The following is a 22,845-nucleotide window of genomic DNA, read 5'->3' as shown; positions in this document are numbered from 1 at the left end:
TTGCAACGGCACATATACATGTGCCATCCTGGAGAATTGTACACACACTATACAAATGCAAAGTATTAGTAGTGTCAAGGGCACTAAAAAAATGCTAGACTGAAGAAAAGTCATTCAGGACGAATCGAAAGTGAAAAATGGTCTTTGGTAAAACCATTACCCCTTAGAAGGTTGGCTTGCTGTTGTCCCTCCTGACCACCTGTTGTTGCTTTAATTTACACCGAAGCAGGTGAATCACGTAGACTTCTACTTGGACACATTGATATCCCAAGAAGTTTATAGTGGTGTTATACTGTGTTAAGTCATTCAATTATTGAAATAAAGAAATAAATTAATACCTGTATAAAAACTTTACATATAGTGTATTGCAGTACTAAAGCTTGGTACAAGATTTCATAACAGTTGTACCTGTATAGTGTTGCATAATTTTGACAGATGGGTGATATATTGACTCTAACAAAGCCTGTTTTGTATTGTATGCTAATGGAATATGCTGTGTTATTTATTCTGTTTTCTGAAGAAAACCCCTTGTGGTTTTGGGCTGCTATGAACTGAATTAAATGAAAGAAATGTATCATTTGTGATATGTATTTTGTATAGCATTATCTGTGCTGTAACACTGATGGATACGACCAGATGAACTAATTTTTCGAAACGTATTTTATTATGATATGACATGATTTCGATCATCTTTTCCATAAACAGCACAAGCTTTTTCAATAAAATATATATTTAATTCTGGGGCCAATGTTCCAAACAGAGCTTTACTCTTTACATTATGCTTAAGGAAATTAGGAATTCACAATTAGATATTGATTTATTAAAGGAGAATTTTTATAATTTTACAACAAATATACATATTTTACATATTTCTATGCACAAATAAAGATGAAAAAAATGGACAATAACCCTACACAACATTGGTTGCTTAAAGGAGACATTTAGGCAACATGTACAATGTACCTTTACCCATAGAATATGCTTTTTCAGTAGTAGTAGACATGTTCTTCTCGGACTTCATCTTATGATCTTTATTATGAGCATTTTATTTTACAAATATCAACCCAAGGCAAGTTTGATCAAATAGGTTTGCTGAAAACTTCTCATGGTTTTCATGCCCTGGAATAAATTAAACAATTACCAAGGAAATGCATGTTGATTTTTACAAATCTATTCAACTGAATGTGTGGAATATAAACAATTAGATAAAAATATTTTCTGCAACAATGCTCTGTTAGAAACGTGTACACAAAACCTACTATAACCTCAAATATTGCAATATGGAGAAATTAATACCATTTCTGATTAGTTAAAAAGATTATCTTTTCTGCACAAAATGTTCTTTAACACATTTGTATGTTTTGCATTTGATTATTGTAATTTCATAGCAGAAATAATCCTAATGAGTTTAATCTGAAATCCAAGCAGATATAGAAAAACACACATAATTGAATCTATTTACCATATGCATTATAGAATTACCAGAACCTGTTCTAGAATTAGCGTTTTGCAATCTAGTGCACAGCAACACTCAGCATTGGAGTGGATGGGGCAGCACCCTGGACCGTTCTGAGCTCTTTTGCTTTGCACAGTGCTGTTTATCAACAGTTTAAAGCTCAGTGTATTGTCCCAGCGTAGCTGACTACTGGAAATGATGCCATTTGGTCTAGCCAATCAGAATGGTCAAAGATCCCAAACCCAAAAGAGAACTGGGTAAATATGTGAGCACATGTGAATGAACAAAGATAGGGTATTTGATTAAAAAATTTGGAAAGGAAAATAGGTTTATTTTATGGCGAAAAAAACATTGCTTTCTGCAATAAAGTATCTGCCTGCTTCCATTTTTTTATCTTCACTTTCACATTAAATAACATGCTACGAAAGGTGGGATGATGTTTTGTATGCTAATTAGCTGAGCTCTTATACCAGACAACCACCATGAGTGTCTGCTTTTGGCATATTTTAGGTTAGTAGGATCCATGCTGTGTCTGACACTGTCTACTATTGACAGACTATTGACATCTAAGACATTCAGAGGAACTAAGTGCTAAATAAATTTAATTACTCATTTACTTTAATTTTCAACAAGGACTCTATATTTTATTTGAAACCACACAAATGGTATAAACTATGAGGTTTATAAATGAGGCTCGTAATGTTCAAAGTGTCATTATTCATTGCAGCCAATCAAGCTTTAGTCACGTTTTTTAGTTTAAAGAATCCCCAGATGGTATAGAGCCAGCAATTGTGGCTGTGGATGTGATTCATCATAAATAACCTAAAATACTAGAAGCAAACCCATCATACCATGCATATCACAACTTAAAGCCATTGATGATCTATGAGAGGTTAGATAAAGCTGGAATTACCATCATCAAGCAGAAATGCTTTATCAAATACAGAAAAAACATTACATACATTACATATATTAAACAATTCACTTAACCTCAGTCCTCTGTCTACTCCGCATCAATTTTCTATACTTGTGTTATCAAACATATTGGAGTTCAGGTAGCGGATCATAATAATGGTGTAAAAAAGTTTTTTTAGTGTTATCCCAGGAGATGCTGTATAGACTTGCCAATGGATTACTATAAACTGCACAGAATTGCACTTTCTAAAGGAGAACTTCTAGTTGCTACTGACACTTTGCACTTGTATCTGAAAGGATATAATCCATGTAACAAAAAATGCTACTAAGTCTTTTTCTTGATCATTTGGTATTTACTTGATCATTTGGTAACTAACACTGTAAGGGCTAAGTAACAGAAATTGTGTACAAAATATGCTACAATTTGTATATTGCTTTAGTTTGTTGAGTAAGTTATGCCGAGTTTTGAATCATGTGATTGAATTTTTTTTCAAAATATAGAGAAACTAGAAGCTAAAGTTCATGATAATAAGTATAAATGCCCATAACAAGCTTTTGAGAAATTACTAAGTAGTAACGAATGTTTTATGTATTACAGATTCAAGGATTCAACGTCAAGAACAACCTTTTCTCTTATGCAAGTGACTGCTCATCATTTTTTACGCCAGCCATTTGGATGGGTCTTGTGTCCTCCATTATCCTGTTGTGGATCCTGTCATATGGAATTTTCATGCTCATGCAGCTAACAACAAATGATAAATTTGATGACCCTAAAGGCCCAGCATTGTCTGTTCCTCAAGGAGAATAGAATTGTAGGCTTATTCTGGTACAATAAAAATATATCCATATGCAAGTCCTGCACAATTTAGATCCATGATTAACTTATTAAATTTTGTAAGAATTTCAACAATTAAATAAACAGTCAAAGCTACAATATCTCAAATCATGATTGACTGGTGTTTAGGAAACTTCCAACATGTTAGTCTAAATAGAAAGGAAAAAGAAATAATGCTCAGATATTGCTGAAAAAAAACATCAGTGAAGGACATTTATTTGGCAAATGTTTCTAATTTATTTGTATTGCCCTTTATTGGGGTATACTTTAATAACTAATATAAAGTTAACTAATAAAAAGATAAAATCACAAATTCAAATGGTTTCCTATACACAAGACTATGTGCATTGGAATACATCTCTTATGGACAGGGACTATATGATAACCTACTTGTGGCAGTAAGGAGCTAAAATGGACATTGACTGCAAAATTAAAATACACTTTTCAAAGTTAGTGAACAGTCTATCAGATTTAGTAAACCATTTTCAATGTGCACAATACAGGGATATTAAACTGGAATTACTGGAAATGCTTTGTTTAAATAAATTCTGACCACAACAGTAACTCATGCATTTTTATGTTCATAACTCAAAATTATTTTACCCTGTATAGATAACCATATGCTATCACACCAGGTTAGTGGTGATGTATGCACAAATACATGAAAACAGTTATTCTAACCCACAAGGCTACTAAAGTACTAAACTGAAGGCAATATTTTGAAATGGCCAAATTTGCTAGTTATCTTTATACATTGGGTACCTGAGTAGTAGTATTGTAATACTATACTAAATTATTATTGTAATGCGTTACCCAGTAAACAATGTATTACACTGTACTAAATATTATTATATTTGTCATAATGTGTTTACAAATGAATACAATAAAAAATAATAAATAAAAAGTAAATTTGCTTCATGAAAACCTAGAATATGTCGGACAAGGGGTTGAGTGACATATTCGCCCTTGAGTGACGACAATGAGGAATTGGAGAAAGAACTTTGGTACTGTACTACCAGTGCAGAGAACCCTAAAATGTCCGAGGCCAAGCCCACATTGAAATTATATATCAAAGTATTTACATAAAATGTTGGTTTGGCAAAATTATTGTGTTTAGCCTGCATATTTGTAACTAGCAATAAAAAAAAAAAATTATACTGTATTTTCAGCAAGAGTCTGTAAAACTTTCATCACCACTGCTAAACTACCAACAACTGTTAAAGAGACCCTTTTTTTTATTCAAGAGTAAATATGTTTTGTTTTTGTATTTTATGCAATAGCCCTGATGCCGCTGCTGTGTGCTGCCTTCTTGGGTGGCATGTATGCAGCCTCACCAGAATCAGAGCTGTCACTCAAACTGTCAAATTCAGTACAATGGTGTCATGGATAACAGTAAAACGTACTCATCTGATGACTATACAAAAAAAAAACCTTTGTTGCTGTTGGGCAAATACACATATAAACAACTCTTGTCTTTTATTACTTTCATTAACCATTAATATAATTAGTAGCTTTTTGTATATGGTATATATTGCCTCTTGATGGCTATATTGCCTATATTGATTTTTTTAGCTAACACACACCAACAACAGGAAAAAAATAAAATAGATAAACTGCCCAAGCCAGCCTCTTTACAACAATGCTAAACCATGTGAAAAAGAGTGAAAAGTGAAAAATTACATAACCACCCCCAACCACCAATAACTTGGGTAGATATGCAGCATGTGTATCACTGTTATCAAAAAAAGGAGCTCTCATAATGTGAGATTCCAACCATGTGGACCACACCTTGAAAAAATTAGCTGGGCAACCTTGATGTACATTGGCCATCTGATATAAAGTTTGAGTGGAGTTTACCACTGATTTCTAAAACTCTGGTGTGAAGATGTCTTTTTTATCATTGGCACCTTTTACATATAAAGCACCGACATATTACTGTGCAATAAATAAGGGTTACAGATGAAAGGTCTGCATACAGATATGTACAAATTATTACACAGGCTAAGAAGAAAACCGCTACAATGCTGAATCCCACAGGATAACAAATCTCCAGAATTACCGGTTCCAAACCTTCCATGAGAACATAGACTCAAATAAAGGTTGTGTTAAATCCAGCATTCTCACTGCTGTTTGCATTACCAAAGAGCATATGGTTTAAGCTATGTAATCCATTCTTTACAATCACAGAGAATCAGTAAATTATTTCCTAAATTTGTTACTGCTTTATGAACCGGAAAGCTGCTGCACACTTTTACCCTGTAAGCCTATAAAGATAAACTGAAAAATGTACATGAACTGACCCAATAGCCAATTTGTTTAGCAATGAATACAATTCACACCATGTAAGGGTTGTTAAAAAAAATCTCTACATCTGAAATAAATTCTGTTATGCAATAACCCAAAGACTATAGTGTTTCATAGTTTGGTTTGTTCCTGCCCAAAACAAAAAGAAAACTTAAAGCAGAACTCCTGTTATGCTTTGTGTCATAGATTCAACAAGGTACTGGAAAAATTCCTCATCATTAGCATCATGCAGTTGCTGACTCTCACTTTATGACTGCAGTGTACCCATCTTCTCAATACCCATCTGGCTTTTTTCAGCAGCATAAAACACCATGTCTCAAAGCCTAAATTACCTTAAACTGGTTTTAGTGAAATGGCCTCCACAGTCACCAGACGTCAATCCAATAGAACACTACGGAACAGGAGATTAACTTGGATGTGCATCCGACATATCTGCAGCAACTGCAGTATGAGCCAAAATTCCTAAAGATCGTTTTCAGTACATTATTGAATGTATGCCTTTAGGATTACAGCAGTTCTGAAGGCAAATAGGGGTCCAACCTGATAGTAGCAAGTTGTATCTAAAAAAGTGGCTGATGGGTATATTGATGTATGCGTATACAGTGTATGTGTATGTATGTTTTGTTTATATATGTGTGTGAAGTGTGTGCGTGTATGTGTATATCAAAAACACATACATTTTTAGCATTGAGAAATAAAAATATTAGCTAAGGGAAAAAAGAAAAGTGAGTAATTAAAGTTTATTACAGTAATCCAGGAAAAATAAGTGGTTAAAAGAAATACATTTTATTTCATATTTTTCTTAATTTTTAAGATTTCTTGTGTGCAAATTACCATTGCCACCTTTATTATACACAGGGATAAATTAGTAAATGCAATTAAACAATACATTGTTACACTGTATATACTGAATGACAGTTGCAGACTACCACAAGAGTGACAAATTTTGACAGCTGCTCCTGCTATGTAATACAAATTCCAGGCTGCCATTTTGACAGGAGTTGGGGTAGAGGTGGAAAAGCAAGATGTAATAATGAGGCTTGTCCTGGAAACTTTGTTAAAGTTTATTTTTGACATATATCTTACATTCAGAATTCTCCAGTGAGTTTTCGTTATGTTTGCATTGTCTCTTTGTGAATGTATCATTAGGCATGTCACTGCCCATTTGCTCCATGTAGGACAGTTTCAGGACAATTGAACCAGTTAAAAGGAAATGAGACAAATCCATTTCCTCAAAACCCAGTAAAATGTTGAATGGATTCTGTCACACTGCTCAAACTGTCACATTACCAAAAACACTACTGCGTCTGCATTTTCCCTCTTACATTTTCAATTACATTGTCAGGGATTTCTTTCCAAACCATCTCAAAGCAATGTAATTAATAAATTTTATATTGGCTGTTAAATGATTTCATAAGTAAGTGATTGCATATGGAATGGATGCACTTCTTTTGTCACCAAAGGTCACAGAAAATGGCTGAAGCATTATTTTAACTAATATATTACCAAACGTGCCTTAGATATCACTGGTATATGAAAACCAATTTTGTCCCTGAAGCAGTTGATCAGGAAACTCAGGGAAATTGTTAATGCCATATCATACATAATCACATTTTGTGTCAGGGTGTCTGCTAGATGCAATTTTTATGACAGCACAGGTAACAGGTATCTTGTCTGGTAAAGTAGAAAAGGAAAAGTCATTTATTAGGCATGACATGTTCTTTGCAGCTCTGGCTATCTACTTTCCCATCCAAATGTTTTGTCTAGTGTCGCTTGAGAGTATTGGAAATCCTTAAACAAAAGGTACAAAGTCATTGTACTTGTTTTTGCGTGCAAAGGAACCATTCAGATCATGAAGGTATTGTACACAATTTCCGAACAGATTTTAAATGTAAAATGTATACGACAAATAATGTTGTCATTGGTGTTTTGTGGAGGTCTAGGACAGCCTTTATCAACCTTTTTTACCCCTGAGGAATCCTTCAAATATTTTTCATTTCAATTTATTGGGGGTCCTTGGGAAAAAGTCTCTAAAAACTGGTGAGCAGTGGAAATATTATTAATCATTATTAGAGTCATGCAACTGGACCTACCAAGTGGTGTTGGCCCTAGAACTATGTCATCATCAAATTAGAGATCAGTCAGCCATAATACAAAGAACCCTTGGCAATCTGGTTGAGAATGGTAGGTCTAGGAGGAACGTGCCAATTTTTTTTGTTTTCTCCTGGGGATAAACATTACCAAATGTGTACAGTGCCAGGTATGGAGATGCTTTGTTACGTAAGTGGTTCCAATAATGCATAGCCATGGGTTAATGAGTTTGTTTTTTTGGAATATTTATTAGCGCTCTTTGCACTTTTGACATTCCAAACAAGTTGTTTTGCTTTTATTGGACAAATTACACTTTGGCATTTTCTTTGATGGCACTAACTACTGCTGACATTGTAAGTTGCCGTGGAAACTAGTGGCACGTTCTTAGCTATTGTTATTACCAAACTAAGCTAAATCCATCATCATAAAGAGAGAAACATTTAAAAAAAAACACTTTTCACTTACCAATGTGAGTGAAGGTGAAGCTGTGTTCATTTTAAATATTTATTCATGGCAAATCAAGGAATATGAATAACAAAGGCAACTGTTTTTGCACATGGTTATCTGAAGTGAATACAACTGTACCTTATGTACTAAACCTGGTGAACAATCACTTTGCTAAGAGTACCGGCTATAATATATTTCCTCTAGTGTGGTTGTTTTGGAAATTGATCCTAATTGCTTGTTCAGTAACACCAACAATAATGTGTAGAATACAGCAAACCCTAGCATCAAATGCAAACCTCGCTTTTTGGCAATTAAACTTTTGAGAGATTGTACTTTGCTAGCAGCATTGCTAGTTGGAATGTGATTAGTTTCTGCAAACGTAGCACAGACTAGAAATAGTTCCTATTTGAGACACATTTTTTGTGGCCTGGGCTTTTTAAAACAGCAGTTTACAATGACAATAAAGGTACATTATAATATTTAAAGTGTATCCAACCCCTAGAACAAAAATGAAATATGTTGCACCTTGCCATTCTTTGTAGAGACTGGATTAGACTTCTTTTTTCTCGGTTTTCACCGGATTATCCCACCAGTAACATATTCCTGTCCTAGAGAGACATTGTTCACTCATTGTTCTGTATTTATGGAGGAGCACCCCAAGCTTCTTTCATTACAACAAACTATGGAACACCACCCCACCTGTAATTTCCATAATGTAGGGGAATTTTATACCACAGAAAAAATTTCTGGCAGAATCAACTTTCATTTTTTCAACAGATATAACAAAATGCTTTCAATATTATAAGTACCAGACAAAAGGTAACAAATACAATAAATTTATTGTTTGGATTTACATGTGCTTCAGTTTTTATGTGTCTCTACATCAATGGGAAGTGTAGTCTACCTATAAATAAGTAGGGAACTTACATAGAAGTAACTGTTATAATCTGTATACAGAGATATTTATGTCGGAAAATTACTCCAGTAAAAAATTGTTTTTACCCTATCTTCCATAATTGAAATAATTGGCAGCCTGAAAGCTTTTATTGTTCAAAGATTATAGGGAGGGAACCTGAGGCTTAATTCACATCTAAGGTACTTATGAATAAACTTTGCCATGTTGTTCACAAAGAAAGCTGCTGAATCGTCAGGTACTAGTGTCTGATGGTTTCAGGTAAGTACATTTCAGTCAAAAAGATTGCTGATTGTTTCCGGCAGGCATATTCTCTATGACAACAAGCTGTTCTGTTTCACTGAAGAAAACTTTTTGTTTATTACTAAATGTCTTTATTTTAGAAATAAATGCTTTTCAGATTACTGCAACTTGCATTTTGTTTTATTATATTGATATTGTTTATGTGGAAATAGCTGAAGTCATTATTAATAAGGAAGTGATTATGTACAAAAAATGTCCAGCTCCCAATCAGATTCCAGTATACTGATCTATGGATGGATTCTGATTAATTTTTAAACTGCATTGTTCTCTAGCTATGTGCACCTTCCACTTGTCAATACAGGGAAAGGAAATAAATGAGATACCAGTGTTTGCTTTATTTATTGCAGTTTATTTAAAATATTACAGTTATCAGCTTGTTAAGAAAACTTTGCTCCTTTTTATTGTCACCTATCTATTAATGCAAATAATTGTGAATGAGAGATGATAATAGTTTCCTAGCACTAAATTTACAATGAGCTGCTTACATAGGTATGGGTTGCTTTCCTCTGGGCTAGCACAGTCTCTTATTCAATTAGGTAAAAAAAAACACTTGTACAAGGATTGATTTAAAATAGGATTTCAGTATGTGTAAAAATGTAAAATTTGTGAATAGAAAAATCTTTCTATTTCTATCATAAAAATCGCTTTGTATATTCAACATGTTCAGCAACTTCTTGCAGTTGGAAACCTTATTTCTTTAAATTATATTTTGTCAGGAATACAAAGAGACTGCAAAGAAATAGGTAATATGCAAGAACATATATGCAAATGGTAGGAGTTCCCCTATTTTTCTTAGTATTACTATTGGTCTGTGAGGCCTTACATTAAACCAAAAAAGTAAAGATTTGCATAAACTTTTATATGCTTAAAGCTTAGGATCATGCCCCTATCATGGCATGTGGATCCCATCAAGATTACCTCTGGTCATCCTTTTGTCATCATATGCCGTTTCACTTGTACATGCTTGGGTTGGTTTGATAAAGCATCAAGTGTGTTAGAACAACATTTAGGTTAACTTGGTATAATTCTGTCTAAGTTTTATATCACACAAAAAAAATGTTAATGGCATTTACTACTTCTGCACAATATCATATGATTCTCTTCTGCACTTAAAACTATGCATTAACTGCATACAGGGAGCACAGCCTTCCTCAGTTCTTTAGATTTCATGCCAGGTACTGTTGCAATGCACCAGTCAACCCTGATATCATTTGTCAGTAATCAGTTAATTGTGGAACATGTTTGCTTGTGAAGATGCAATACACCTCTCACATTCAAAAAGACCAAATAAAATCAAAACATTATTGTGATGTGTATGAGATTTAATCCTGTTTTGGAAATGTGGATACAACTGGTAATACAGGCAGATGAGAGAGATAGTGACAAAGCACAAGTGTATGGAAGAACACTCCTTAATCCCGTTTGCTACTGATCCAGTCGAGTGGTCTATGCTGTGTCCAGGGGATTACAGAGAACCTGAAATTAGGTAAAGCTGCAGGATTTAAGAATGTGTTAATAACTGACTTATTGGTTTTATTGATGCTGGAATTTCTATTGCTCAAGCATAAACAGTTGAAATTCAAACATTGAAGCTGCTTTACCAACCTAAGGGGTTGTATTTATGACTATCCATTTCTGAGATATAAACAGCTCTGTTCTTCAGCACAACCCTATGTGGCAGGCGTCGGGACAAGAGACGAATTACCACTTTTTCTTTTTTATATTTATCTAGTTAGGGAACTTACATGTATTGTCAATATGATCTGACTATACCCATGAAAGGTAATGGGCCAAGACCACCCTAGGTACTGTAAGAGGCTAATTCTAGGTCAAATTTAAGTGCTTATGCAGCTGTCTCTATCATTGTACAAGAGTTTTTACAATATAAAGGGCCCCCTAAGCATAGGGGTTCCACATATATCTATAGTTTTACACAAAACATTGCAAGATTAGTTTAATATAATTAATTTCCTTTAAAAATTAAACCCTACTTTTTTTTGGGATGACACTGTCTATCTAGTTCCAAAAGCTGACAGCACATCCAAAGTTCAGACATCTAGTTCCAAAAGCTGACCGCACATCCAAAGCTCCGCCATCTAGTTTCCAAGGCAGACTGCCAGGCCAACACAGACAAACCTTAGATGAACTTCATCTTAAGCAAATTGGCAGCTAGTTTGTTTATATTTTGAGAATTTTAGTGAAATTTTAGTGCAACTGATTGGGACATGAAGGATCCACATATTGAAAAGTGTATAAAGAAATGGGACCATTCTCAAATGGTATACATGCATGTGAGTTTTTAGCTAAAAAAAATCATTTGATTATCGCAAGCCATTCCATACCTTTGCTAAGAAGATATCATTCGCCAAAAATTAGATAAGGGACCTTCTGTTATTAAACTTTAAACATTTTGAACTAGGAACTGATGATGAGGAGAATTTTCAAAAACATTTAGGCTAGATTTCCATTATTCATTTTGTTCTTTATTTATAAATTTTGGGGGTGGGAAAAAGGCTCAATAACCTACATTATTTACCATAAAAATCCTAATTTAGATCACCCTTTTAGGACCTGTGCCAATATGCATTTGTTCTTTCATTTGGGTTTTGGATTCCCATACAGGTTTATGACAATGCAAAACCCACTTGAAGCAGGTCAAATGCATCACAGGTCATATGGCAGTAAAATCTAAATTATCTCAGAAGTCCCTCAAACTGTTGTCAAACTGACACCATGTAGCATGTAGACAGCATGTAACATGTAGGGAAAATTTGTCCAAAGACATAGGCAATATTATGTCAGGAATATGCAATTTACATATGCAGATTAAATAAGTTTAATTAATATTTCTAGTCAATCAATTTGCATGTCAATTGTTGTGTTGAAAGAAAATTGCCTAGCATAATTTTCTCTGCAGATAATTGGCAAGCATGTGACTATTTTTAGTCTAAATATTTACAATTAGTTTTTTTCAATCAATACTGAAATTCCAGTTCTAAAACCATAAAACTTTATTGCTAACTAGGTCTGGAAGAAGCTAGTGAGTGGTTAAAGGTGATTGTGTAGAGAAACATTAATCAAGGTTGTCTATTTAAGGCTCATCTTAGTTTTTTGCTCTCTTACAGGTAAGAGGATCCTGCTCACAGTCAGAATGCGGCTTTTTCTTAGTTACATATGGATGTACCGCAGACTTTTATTGATTGTATTAACTCCACTTCTTCTACTACCAGTTCCTCTGATCATCAAAACCACAGTAAGTAATTAATTTAAACTCAGTTTTCTCTATATCTGAGCCAAAGTTTACATACATATTTTGCAGCAAAAATGTTCCTTCAATATCTTGTACATCTAGTAAACTATAAAAATGGAATAATTCTACATCATGGCATCAGATTAGTTATATCATACACACATTGTTACTATCTACATGCATATTTATATGTAAATTATATGTTTAAAATAAGACATGAAATTTATTTTGTCTACCATTGAATCCTCATAAAATAATAGATTCAAACATTTCTGTATAAGTAGCAAAACCATCAATCATAGTTAGCAACCTAGTGATTTAATCATTTGTGATGAATAGTTATGTGACCTATCATTTAGCCATAATCTACATACAGTATTTTTCTAAAAGGTAATGTGATCCTGTGAATAATGATGAATGTGGCCCACGTACTTTAAACGGCTTGCCTATGTGACCTAAAAACTCTCCTCAATGCACTGTAATATTTATTTGTGTTATCTATGTATAGATAGACAGATAGAGAGACTATCTGTCTCTCCATCTGTCTATCTATACATACTGATCACTTAAAATGTGTGTGAGGTAAAAACTTTATTTTTGATAGGGTAGGGAATAAACATGGTCAGGTTTTTGTTGCGGACTGTGTCCTGTTGGGGAGAATTCCCCTCACGTCTTATCCCAGAGGTGGATGTGAGAAAATGTGAGATATTCCCCTTCGATAGTTGTCGCCAGAAGAGGGTTCATCCTTTACAATTTACTGCAGACTTTGATAAGACAGCACAAATGAATAAATTACAAATAATGTGTAAAAGCAGGTTCTCCAAACTAGCTCTCCATGGCAAAAGCGGTGTGTCTACTAGGAAGCTTCAGCGTATCTACTCATCCTGGGGAATCATCACTAGGATGAGAAATAAAGAACTTCTAGGGTGGTCTGTATGTTACAATGTTGGACTATACATCCGACTACTACACTCTGTATGGTGGCCATTTGTTGCATACTTCTATTCCCTGGGCATTATTTACCTTCCTTATATACGCTTTGTTGTATATTATATGCTTCTGACTCCTGATCCAAGCACATTATTTACAATATTTTATTACATACTACTGACCAAAACATCCTTGCTGTATGTTTCTACATAGCGCCCATTGACATACTAAGCAGTGTATTACAAATTTGCTTTTTTTTGGTTTCCGTGTGTTCCTTCATCTCCCATACTAGTGTCAGCAATAACATTTTGGGTTTCTTATCATTTTCTGTTTTTCTGACAGGGCCCAGCAGTACACATAAATATGGTGAATCTGCCCAGTGGCAACATAAACAGTGATAAAAATATGGCTGCCCACATTGTTTGTTGCAGCGTACACCCCTTGCAATGTCCCAGGCCTTACATACCCCTAGCAACACCCCTAAATCAGGATAGGTATATAGGGGATTGAAATATAGATTATTCCAAGCAGCCTTTTATAGTCAGCAGTAGCTATTGAAAAGTCAGATAACTTAAAGTAATGGACGCAATTGGCACCAGGGACGGGCAGCCAGAAGGGACATGTGTAAACCTGCCCTTTCACCCCCAGCATTTGCAAAAAAAAAATCCAGGAGTCACCCTCATGGGATAGAAAACACATTTTATTTATGTTAATTTTTATTGCACATGATTGGGTACCTTAATCCTATCAACTAACATTTACATTGCAAAGTGAAAGCGAAATGTAAACATTAATTTTGTTACAGGAACAGCCTCTACTCCTTGGGTGGATCAACCCTCCATTTAGGGACCTTTTGAGTTTAAATTCCTGTGTTTGTTACCTAAGAAAGTCTTCTATTTAAAATAATGGATCATAAGAAAAAAAATGTATATACCACTTCTTTTTCATAATCTGTTGTTTGTGTCATGAAGTAAAATTAGTCCTGGAAGCTCCCTATTCTACATGTGATGCATTTTGGTTCCATTCACTTCTTATTTTTGCAAGCTATGCAAGACTCATCAATAATTCTCCACATCAATGCCTAGCAACCCATACACACTAGTAGATAAAGTGCAAAGAGCAGTGGTATGAAGTAGTCAGAAGTTGTGTTTGGTATCTTATAGGAAATTGAGAGCTCCTTTTATCGTTAAATTACGTAAACATTATTAAGGCAATATCCTAGGTAATGCCATGCATTTTAAATCAATAAATATGTATTGTAAAATGCTAAATTAATGCAAAAATAAAGAATAAATGATCTTTACACTAGGTTTGCAGCCTGCTGCTTCCTTTTAGTGGTCAAAGGTTCATTCTGAGATCTTGGCACTCAGACTTCGATCTTGGCAGCTCCTGTAACATTGAAAAGGAAAATAGAACTTTTTTTTCATAACCAAGGAGGAACAAGTGGTAAATAATTCAACAAAAGCACTGTTTGTAACTAAACTGACCTTTTAAGTTTGTGTAAACCAAATAAGAATAGACCACTGTTGGTGGAGTGTTGGGGAGAGTTCCCTGCACTTCTTGTCCCAAAGACATAGCAGGGTGTAAGAGGAGATCTCTCCAAATTCATAGAATATCCCTCATTGAATAATCTTTATCCTAAAAAGTTTATCCATTTAAAGATCTCTCTTAGGCTAGTGTTTCTTTGACAACCCAGAATGTATTACCCATCACTTTGTCCACCCAGGGCTAAGAGTAAGGAGGCATTCCACTAAAAGGGACAAAGACAGCAATTCACTACATATCTTGATGAATTGGAATGACATGGCAAAAACTGGTAAAGCAGTGCACAAGGAAGCTTCGTCCTATACTGATCAATTCAGAATTTTTAGGTTTCACCACCAGAACATAAATAAAGAAGAAATCTTACAATAAGGGACATTTGCTCAGGTTAGAAATGTTTTCTACTGATTGATAGAGCATGTCCCTAATATCTGACAAACTGGAACACTTTAGAGTGAATGCTGTGCTTCTATACACACAGCCATGGAAAATCTCTTTAGAGGCTTCTTCTACTTGGCTTCCTCACCTTGCTTCCTCAGTACCCTACGTACACCTAAAGTTTCTTTATGAGCCTTTTATGAACATTCAAACATAGGGAAACCCATGCAGACTCACTGATTGCATACACACTCATAGAAGCTCTGTCACTTTTGTAATATTTCTATATTTATACTTTTACTATTTTATAGAAGGATACTTTTAGAACAAGGCATTTTGGATAATCCTGACTTGATGTGATCTGCTAGCAGTAAGAGATTGCTGTCATTTAATAGGATATTTCTATTCTGATCCCCCCACATTTGTATTTTAGGTCACTAAGAATGTTCACTTAATATTCAAACAGAAATGTAGAAAAAACTTGAATTCTCTGCTGCTCTACTCACCATAAAAATGAAGGTTTATTAGAGGTTCTGTTGCCTAGCAACAATATGCGCTACGTTACTGAGGCCGAATTGCAGCTTCCATCAGAGTCACCCCCGGACTCTAACAGGAAGTTATTTACAAAGCAGGACATACTTGTATTTATAACATCATGAATACTTATGAAAGATTAGTCACCTGATGGAAAAGTCAAGCTTTTAATCCCCACATAAAGTTGTTTTTTGACAAAGTTGACCTTAGCAGCCAGATGATCATAACTTGTTCCATTCATTTAGTGTACCATGCAATTCATCACATTACACATTTTAAAGGTATTTCCATGTATTTTCTTCTCATTATTGTATTGGTAACACTCAAAAAACAAAAATATTGTTGAATTCACTTTAAGTCATTAAAGAAAAAAGTATTTAAGACTAAATGTCCTTCCTAAAAGCAAAAACCATAGCGTGCTTCCAATCTTCATTATTAGAAAAGCCTTTTAGTCCATCAAATACCATCTCCAAGAGCATATCATTGCTTAAAGCTGAACTGAGCTTAAAGCATATATTGTCTAAAGATAAAAAATCTTTGTGTTCCTATTTACATATTGGCGTGATTTTACTTGCAAACCTGCAGTGATCAAGGGTGAAACTTTGCGGCGGCTTCTGTAATTATGACCAGTTGTTACTATTTTCTTGTATAGGGTATCTGGTCCTGTATGTGCCCCCTTCTGTCTGCAGGTATTCTGTAGTGGGTGGTCTGCTGGGTCCCTCGCACATGTTAGCTGGGTGCATGGTGGATTTATAAACGTTTAAGTAAAAAATGTAAGAGAAAATGTTCTTTTTTGAGACTTTTCTTCTAAAACAGTATTTGTAAACATTATTGGCTGAAATATTTGGTCTTATCTAAGCAGACTAGGCAGGCTTTTACAGTCAATGCTAACTGAGGATACATTAAATATTCTTAGCTGTGTTTGTCATATTGTTAGAATTACTTTGAGTGCTACATCATGACATCATATCTATATTGGTGACACTGTGACATTGTACTACATGCACACTTTAGCATTTGAAAAGTTCATGCCTTCCTAATGTGAGCAATTATTAGTTGAATGCATATTAAAAATCACTATAAATTTACATCCATATGCTTGTTAAAATATTAAAGGGGTTTTAGAAAAAGGGATACTCAAAATTTTAAAAACATTTTGTCCTATTTTTGGCTCAATGTTTAACATTTTTTATCAAGCAGGCCTAGATTTTATTACATATTAAGCTAACTGAAAGCTGATATTTTTGACCCTGTGTTCATTGTAAATGTTTATTTGGAAGCTATGAGGCCTCTCATTCGCCAAAATGCCAAGTTGTTCATCATAATTGGTATAGATATAAATGACAAACACTACCATTGTGTTTGCCACAGACATCTTTTTCAATCTTCAGTAAGATTCAGATCTCAGCAACATTCACCATATTAAAAAAATTAGTTATTTTTAAAATTGCATCTCTAAAAAATCAGGTCATGGGGTGTGCCCTGTATTCAGTAGTTGGTACCTACCAAGATGGTTCAAGAAAGGACAATCAGTGAACTGGCATCAGGACCTTGGACTCTGTGAGGCGTGTACGGTGGGGTGGGGAGGTTAGACCATCTGGCCTGACGCCACAGAAAAGGTACCGTTGTACAATATGCCTTCAGAGTTATGTGTGGACTCTATGTCTTGGTGGGTTAGATTGCTTTGGTGGCTCAAGGGGGTCCTACATCATATAAGGCAGGTAGTTTTCTTGTGTTAGCTGATCACTGTGTAACTTAACCCATGCATTCATGAAGTAGCTTGCTATTTGTGATCATTTCACAAATTAATACATTAAAAACTTTTCAAACAATTTACAGATTCCTACTTCGTTTAAAATACAGAAATAGCAATACAAACTGTAAAAATATACGCCATAGATTTGCAGAACATTAGAATAAAAGAGGAATGTCGTTTTATTTCCAAAAAATAGTTTTCGTTTTCTCTTTACTGTCTTATTTCCCTGGACTGTGTACATGCTGTGGACTCTGGCTATAAACCTGTTGCATTGTGCATGCTTTAGATGTGATTGATGGACAGTTTTACTGAAGTAACTACACCCACATCTGCGAGCACACTGTCAGTAGGGCTTCTTGTAGTCCATATGAGAAGTTGGTAAAAAAAAAAAGGATAATAACACTTTAGCTAAAATAAATTACCCCAGAAAAAAAGGTGCATGTGAATTCACCATGTTCACCATGTTGGTATGATTCAATAAAAAGTAAATATAAAATGTTCTTTTTTTTCTGTATTTTATGAAAATAGTTAAATTTAATAATCATCTAATAAAACTTTGAAATGGCATTCTTAAAATTAGTAACTTACATGTATTGCTGTAAAAGATGCCCACCAACTGCTAATTTCATAAAAACATCATCATGTGTGATTACACCCTGGTAAAACCATCTGATAATACCATTTGATTCCAACAACATTTTTTATATGGTAATACAGGGAAAGTTTGGGTGCATACATTTCCTCTCAAAGTTATTTAGTGGCCAAAGTATAGACTTTTATATGTTTGCATTAGCTAATGAACAGTAGTTGGCAGTGGTTGCCAACCTTTTTCGCCCTGGGGACCACTAAAATTACCGGCTCTTGACAGCACATGCGCGACAAGCTGGGTGTGACTTCCCCATAGTGGCGTCATGATGGCATAAACTTGCCCACTTCCCATCACAGATCTGAGCATGCTATGGGAAAGTGGGTGGGTTGTGTCCAGGGACACAGCCCGTCCACTTCCCTAAACCAAGAATTTGTACAGGGACATGGTCCATGGCTCTGACCGGTGCACCCCTCCAGCGGGGTCCTCCTTCTGCCCCTGTTTGGGAGTGCACTGGCCAGAGCCGCGGACCACCACTTTGCGACCGCTGCTCTATGGGGTATATTTACTGAGCAGCAATTCAGATTTACCTTTTAGGTGGATTTTTAATAAATTACAGTGATTGATTCATCTGTAATGATAGCAGAAATAATGCTTAATAAATACACCTTTATGAGTAAATAGATATACTAAACATGATTTACTTAACAGGTAGAACATTTAACTGATCTTTGTGAATTTGGTGAAGGTGCATTCATCTAATTCATCTAGACATGTGTGAGTTTTGCTGTTGTTTTCACATGTCCTTTCTCAAAATAATTTCTAAATGAAAGGGTCAGCCTTCATTGTAGCCATCTTTATAATATAAAGACAAAAGCTTTAGCATTTCCATCTGTTTAGAAGTAGGTGAGCTTTAGTTAGTACCTTATCAAAATTACAAACTACTGGTAAAATCTGTATTAGAAACATAGATGTGCATTTTATAAGTAGAGTCATTTTAATGCAGTTGGTGCCACGTTGTAATCCCGTCATCCCAGACTCCCTTAAACATAACGCACCTTTAGGGAATGTTCCATATAACCATAATCTTGCTTTTCTCTTGCAGGAGGCCCAATGTGCATATGTGCTATTTGTAGTAGCCATGTTCTGGCTGTCAGAAGCCTTGCCCTTATCTGTCACAGCTTTTATCCCAGCTTTGATGTTTCCATTGTTTGGGATTCTTCCATCTAAAACTGTAAGTTCAGTGCTCTTACTGGTCATTGTATTATGTCTGTACTTTCTTAATTGAATTTTTAGGAAATACATCAACAACACATTGTTGATGTATCTATATAACAACCCCAATGTTTTATCTGTAAATTAGGAGTAGAATATGTTGAAAATAAAAAAAGAAAATGTTTTGTATACATCTACCACTATCATATGAATTATATTCCAGATTGCTTCTACATATTTCAAAGACTTTCATTTGTTGTTGACGGGGGTTATTTGTTTGGCAACCTCAATAGAGAAATGGAATTTGCACAAGAGAATTGCCTTAAGAATGGTGATGTTGGTGGGCGTCAATCCAGGCTGGTAAGTTTCTTACAGGTTAAGGTTGGCATATATATATAATAAAAAATTTCTAAGTTAAAGTGTTACAAAATTCTAAGTAAACAAGCAGGGTCTGAAAAGTACTGAAAAGTGCTCTCTAATGAAATAGCTGCTAATTCCATATTGTATGCACTCTTTGCAGGCTTATGCTGGGATTTATGTTCAGCACTGGCTTCCTGTCCATGTGGCTCAGCAACACATCCACTGCTGCCATGGTAATGCCAATCGTAGAAGCAGTAGCACAGCAAATCATTAACGCTGAGGCAGAGGTAGATGCCATGCAAACTAATTCATCAGAAGGCATTCACAATGAAGTATTCGAACTTGAAGGTACATTTGATTTCCCATTTAAGTAAAACTGGTGTGAAATCCTCACCATCAAATTGTATGGCAACCACTTACTTTCTGGGCCTACATCTTATTTTTTCCCAAAGGAATTTTTGCATCTTTTTTGTTTTGCACACAGTGGTGCTTGTGTATGAAAAGTGCAACAATCACAATTTTTTATTGTCCATAGCAGGTATTTATTTATTTCATTTATCAGCCCCAGTGAAGAATTGCTGGTACATTTTAGATACTTTTTTAAATTAATAAATATTAGGACAGACAGTCACCTGTAATACTGTTTTTTTACTTGTGCAGGGAGAAAAGAGTGTGTTTAATGAATATTTTCTTTTTTCTTCACCTAATATATTGAAATGTAAAAAGCATACTTTATAGTAAAGCAAATGAAAGAATTATTGACAATATAAACCCTTGTACAATTGTTTTGCAGACAACGAGATAACTACAAAATGTGACCCAGAGAAACATGTTAATGGGTAAGGATAACATTTAGCAAATCTCTATGTTTTCATTACTTACCTCACCTTTACTTCCATTTATATTATTTTCTGTGTTTGCCATTCAGGTACACTAATGGAACAGTCACAACATGGAAAGATGAAAAAAGCACAGTAAGTCTATAATATGAACTATTTGATGTTAAAACACCCAGTGATGGGTCACTCAACAGATTTACTATGTTAAAATCAGAGCATTGCCAATTGGAAGATTACCAATATCCCATTACAAAGTAACTACAAATTCCTTATTTAGATGATATATATTCATTTTTAAATAAAGGCAGCATTATCATAAATGAGTTTGGGTTGGGTTTTATCTACTCAGGTTTACTAAGGAATGAATGCAATAGGTGGCTTTACATTCAACTCAGTCTGGAATTTTTATTAGCGCTGGCTATAGCAATATATAATAATAATAATAATAATAATATTATTCAGTGTTTCCCTTCTTCAGCATGGTATGTAATACTCTACAACTTGTATTTGTTTGCTTTACACATACGTATGTAAAATTATGTTAAGAATTAGTGTGTTTTAGGAGAACTTACGCAAAAAAAGTAAATTTACTTTTACAAGTAGCAGGGGTACATGTCTGGAACCCTGCTTTAGGAGAGGAAATAGCCAAGGATGCATACTTTCTGCAGTTTACAATACCAAAGTCGGTGTAATGCAGTACTTTTCAGTTGGTTTGGCAACCAATTGCTGCTCTGTATATCAGGAACACCGATAGTAACAGTGTATGAAGCTTCTAAACAATCGCATTCCTGGTATATTCTGTGGACTATGGTTGTTGGGCAACTAGGTCATGCGCTGGGTATCAGGAATACTGAATGAGGCTCTGTTATGAACATAGCAACCAGTGTTTAGAGACTTCATTCATAAATGCATGGTAACATAATATATAAAAATTATTGTTAAAAATATTGGTTTTCACAGTTTTGCAGTCAGTATTTCACAATTCTCAGTAGGCACTCTAGACAGATGCTAGAGTAGTGTAAATCCTCCAAAAAATACCTAGAGCAAACAACAGATAGTAGCAAAGTCAACAGAGGGCAATGACATTTGTCATGTCAACAGTTCAAGAGGCTTAAGACATTACCTGGGGTCAAAAGCATACTGTGGGATCATTACCTGTATTTTTATGTCAATCGTTTTATAACCCCTTGCGTCACAAATATGTGACGCAGCTTATAAATTTTTTACTTATTTTATTGCAAAAGAGTTGTCTTATATGCAAACAATTATGTACATATATATATATATATATATATTTATATTTATATATAAATATATGAACAAATTAGTTCAGTTCAGTTCAGTTCATTAGTTCAGTAATTTTATTGGGTAAAGAATTTAATGAGTGTTTACAACAGGATAAAAAGGAGTAGGAAACAAAGAATCTGGGGAACCATATTGGGTACAAGACCCGGGACATAGTAAGGGACAAACAGTATTACAGAGCAGTAAGCATTATTATCAGATAGAATCCTCAGAAATACAAACAAGTAACATTAGCAGTAAACAGTAATCCTTAAGTGTGTAACCAATATACCCAATATTTTTAGCATGGAACACCAAAATGAAGATATTGAACTTCCAAAGGAGTTGTATTTAGTCAAAAAAAATTATTTTACCTTTTATTACTACTACATTCCACCTTCTTTACACATATGTATTTGTATAGCAATAAATTATTTTGACTGCTTCACCTGTCTAGGTAGGATCGGAAGTAATGCAATGGGACTAATTTATTAAAGAAACTAAGAATCTTCAAACACAAATTGCATACATATTTCAGTTCAGTATCCCAGAGGTCGGCAAAATCCTGCCTTGGGGCAGATACGGCCCAGCCCATAGTTTGTTACGCCCCTGGCCGATCTGGTCTAATCCCCACCGGCAACCCGCAGCGGAGCCGGAACAAACTACTGGGCTTTGGCTCCCTTCCCTATTTACCACAGCCGGCATTAATACTTCCGCAGCCGGGGTAAATAGGGGACATTACCTTTCCTCCGTATTCATTGTGGAGGAGAGGGATTTCCCCTCAGCTGGCATTCCTGGTGGGGGCCGAGCCATTAGGGCGGGACTCAAGAGAATCCGGCCTAGAGTGCCCCTGCCTGCCCCTTGAAATAGCCTAGTGGACAAAAAAGTTTGCTGACCTCTGATCTAT

The 22,845-nt window shown here is 34.9% G+C and overlaps 2 protein-coding genes across 2 annotated transcripts in view; both read left to right on the top strand.

Moving 5' to 3' along the window:
* LOC140324032 (V-type proton ATPase subunit S1-like) overlaps positions 1-3,770 on the top strand; it is a 45,634-nt gene extending 41,864 nt beyond the window's left edge. The window contains exon 10 of the mRNA XM_072401575.1: positions 2,970-3,770. Within this exon, the coding sequence (XP_072257676.1) occupies positions 2,970-3,179 (210 nt within the window). The 3' untranslated portion in view covers positions 3,180-3,770. The remainder of the gene's footprint in view (positions 1-2,969) is intronic.
* An 8,619-nt stretch (positions 3,771-12,389) lies between these two features.
* Positions 12,390-22,845, top strand: part of SLC13A1 (solute carrier family 13 member 1) — a 36,620-nt gene continuing 26,164 nt past the window's right edge. Inside the window, exons 1-6 of the mRNA XM_072401574.1 lie at positions 12,390-12,517; positions 19,346-19,474; positions 19,679-19,815; positions 19,976-20,163; positions 20,609-20,654; positions 20,744-20,789. Coding sequence (XP_072257675.1) covers positions 12,416-12,517; positions 19,346-19,474; positions 19,679-19,815; positions 19,976-20,163; positions 20,609-20,654; positions 20,744-20,789 — 648 coding nt within the window. The 5' untranslated portion in view covers positions 12,390-12,415. The remainder of the gene's footprint in view (positions 12,518-19,345; positions 19,475-19,678; positions 19,816-19,975; positions 20,164-20,608; positions 20,655-20,743; positions 20,790-22,845) is intronic.

This window comes from Pyxicephalus adspersus, chromosome 2 (assembly GCF_032062135.1).
Source record: "Pyxicephalus adspersus chromosome 2, UCB_Pads_2.0, whole genome shotgun sequence".
Lineage (NCBI taxonomy): Eukaryota > Metazoa > Chordata > Amphibia > Anura > Pyxicephalidae > Pyxicephalus > Pyxicephalus adspersus.
This window is presented reverse-complemented; position numbering and strand designations above follow the sequence as displayed.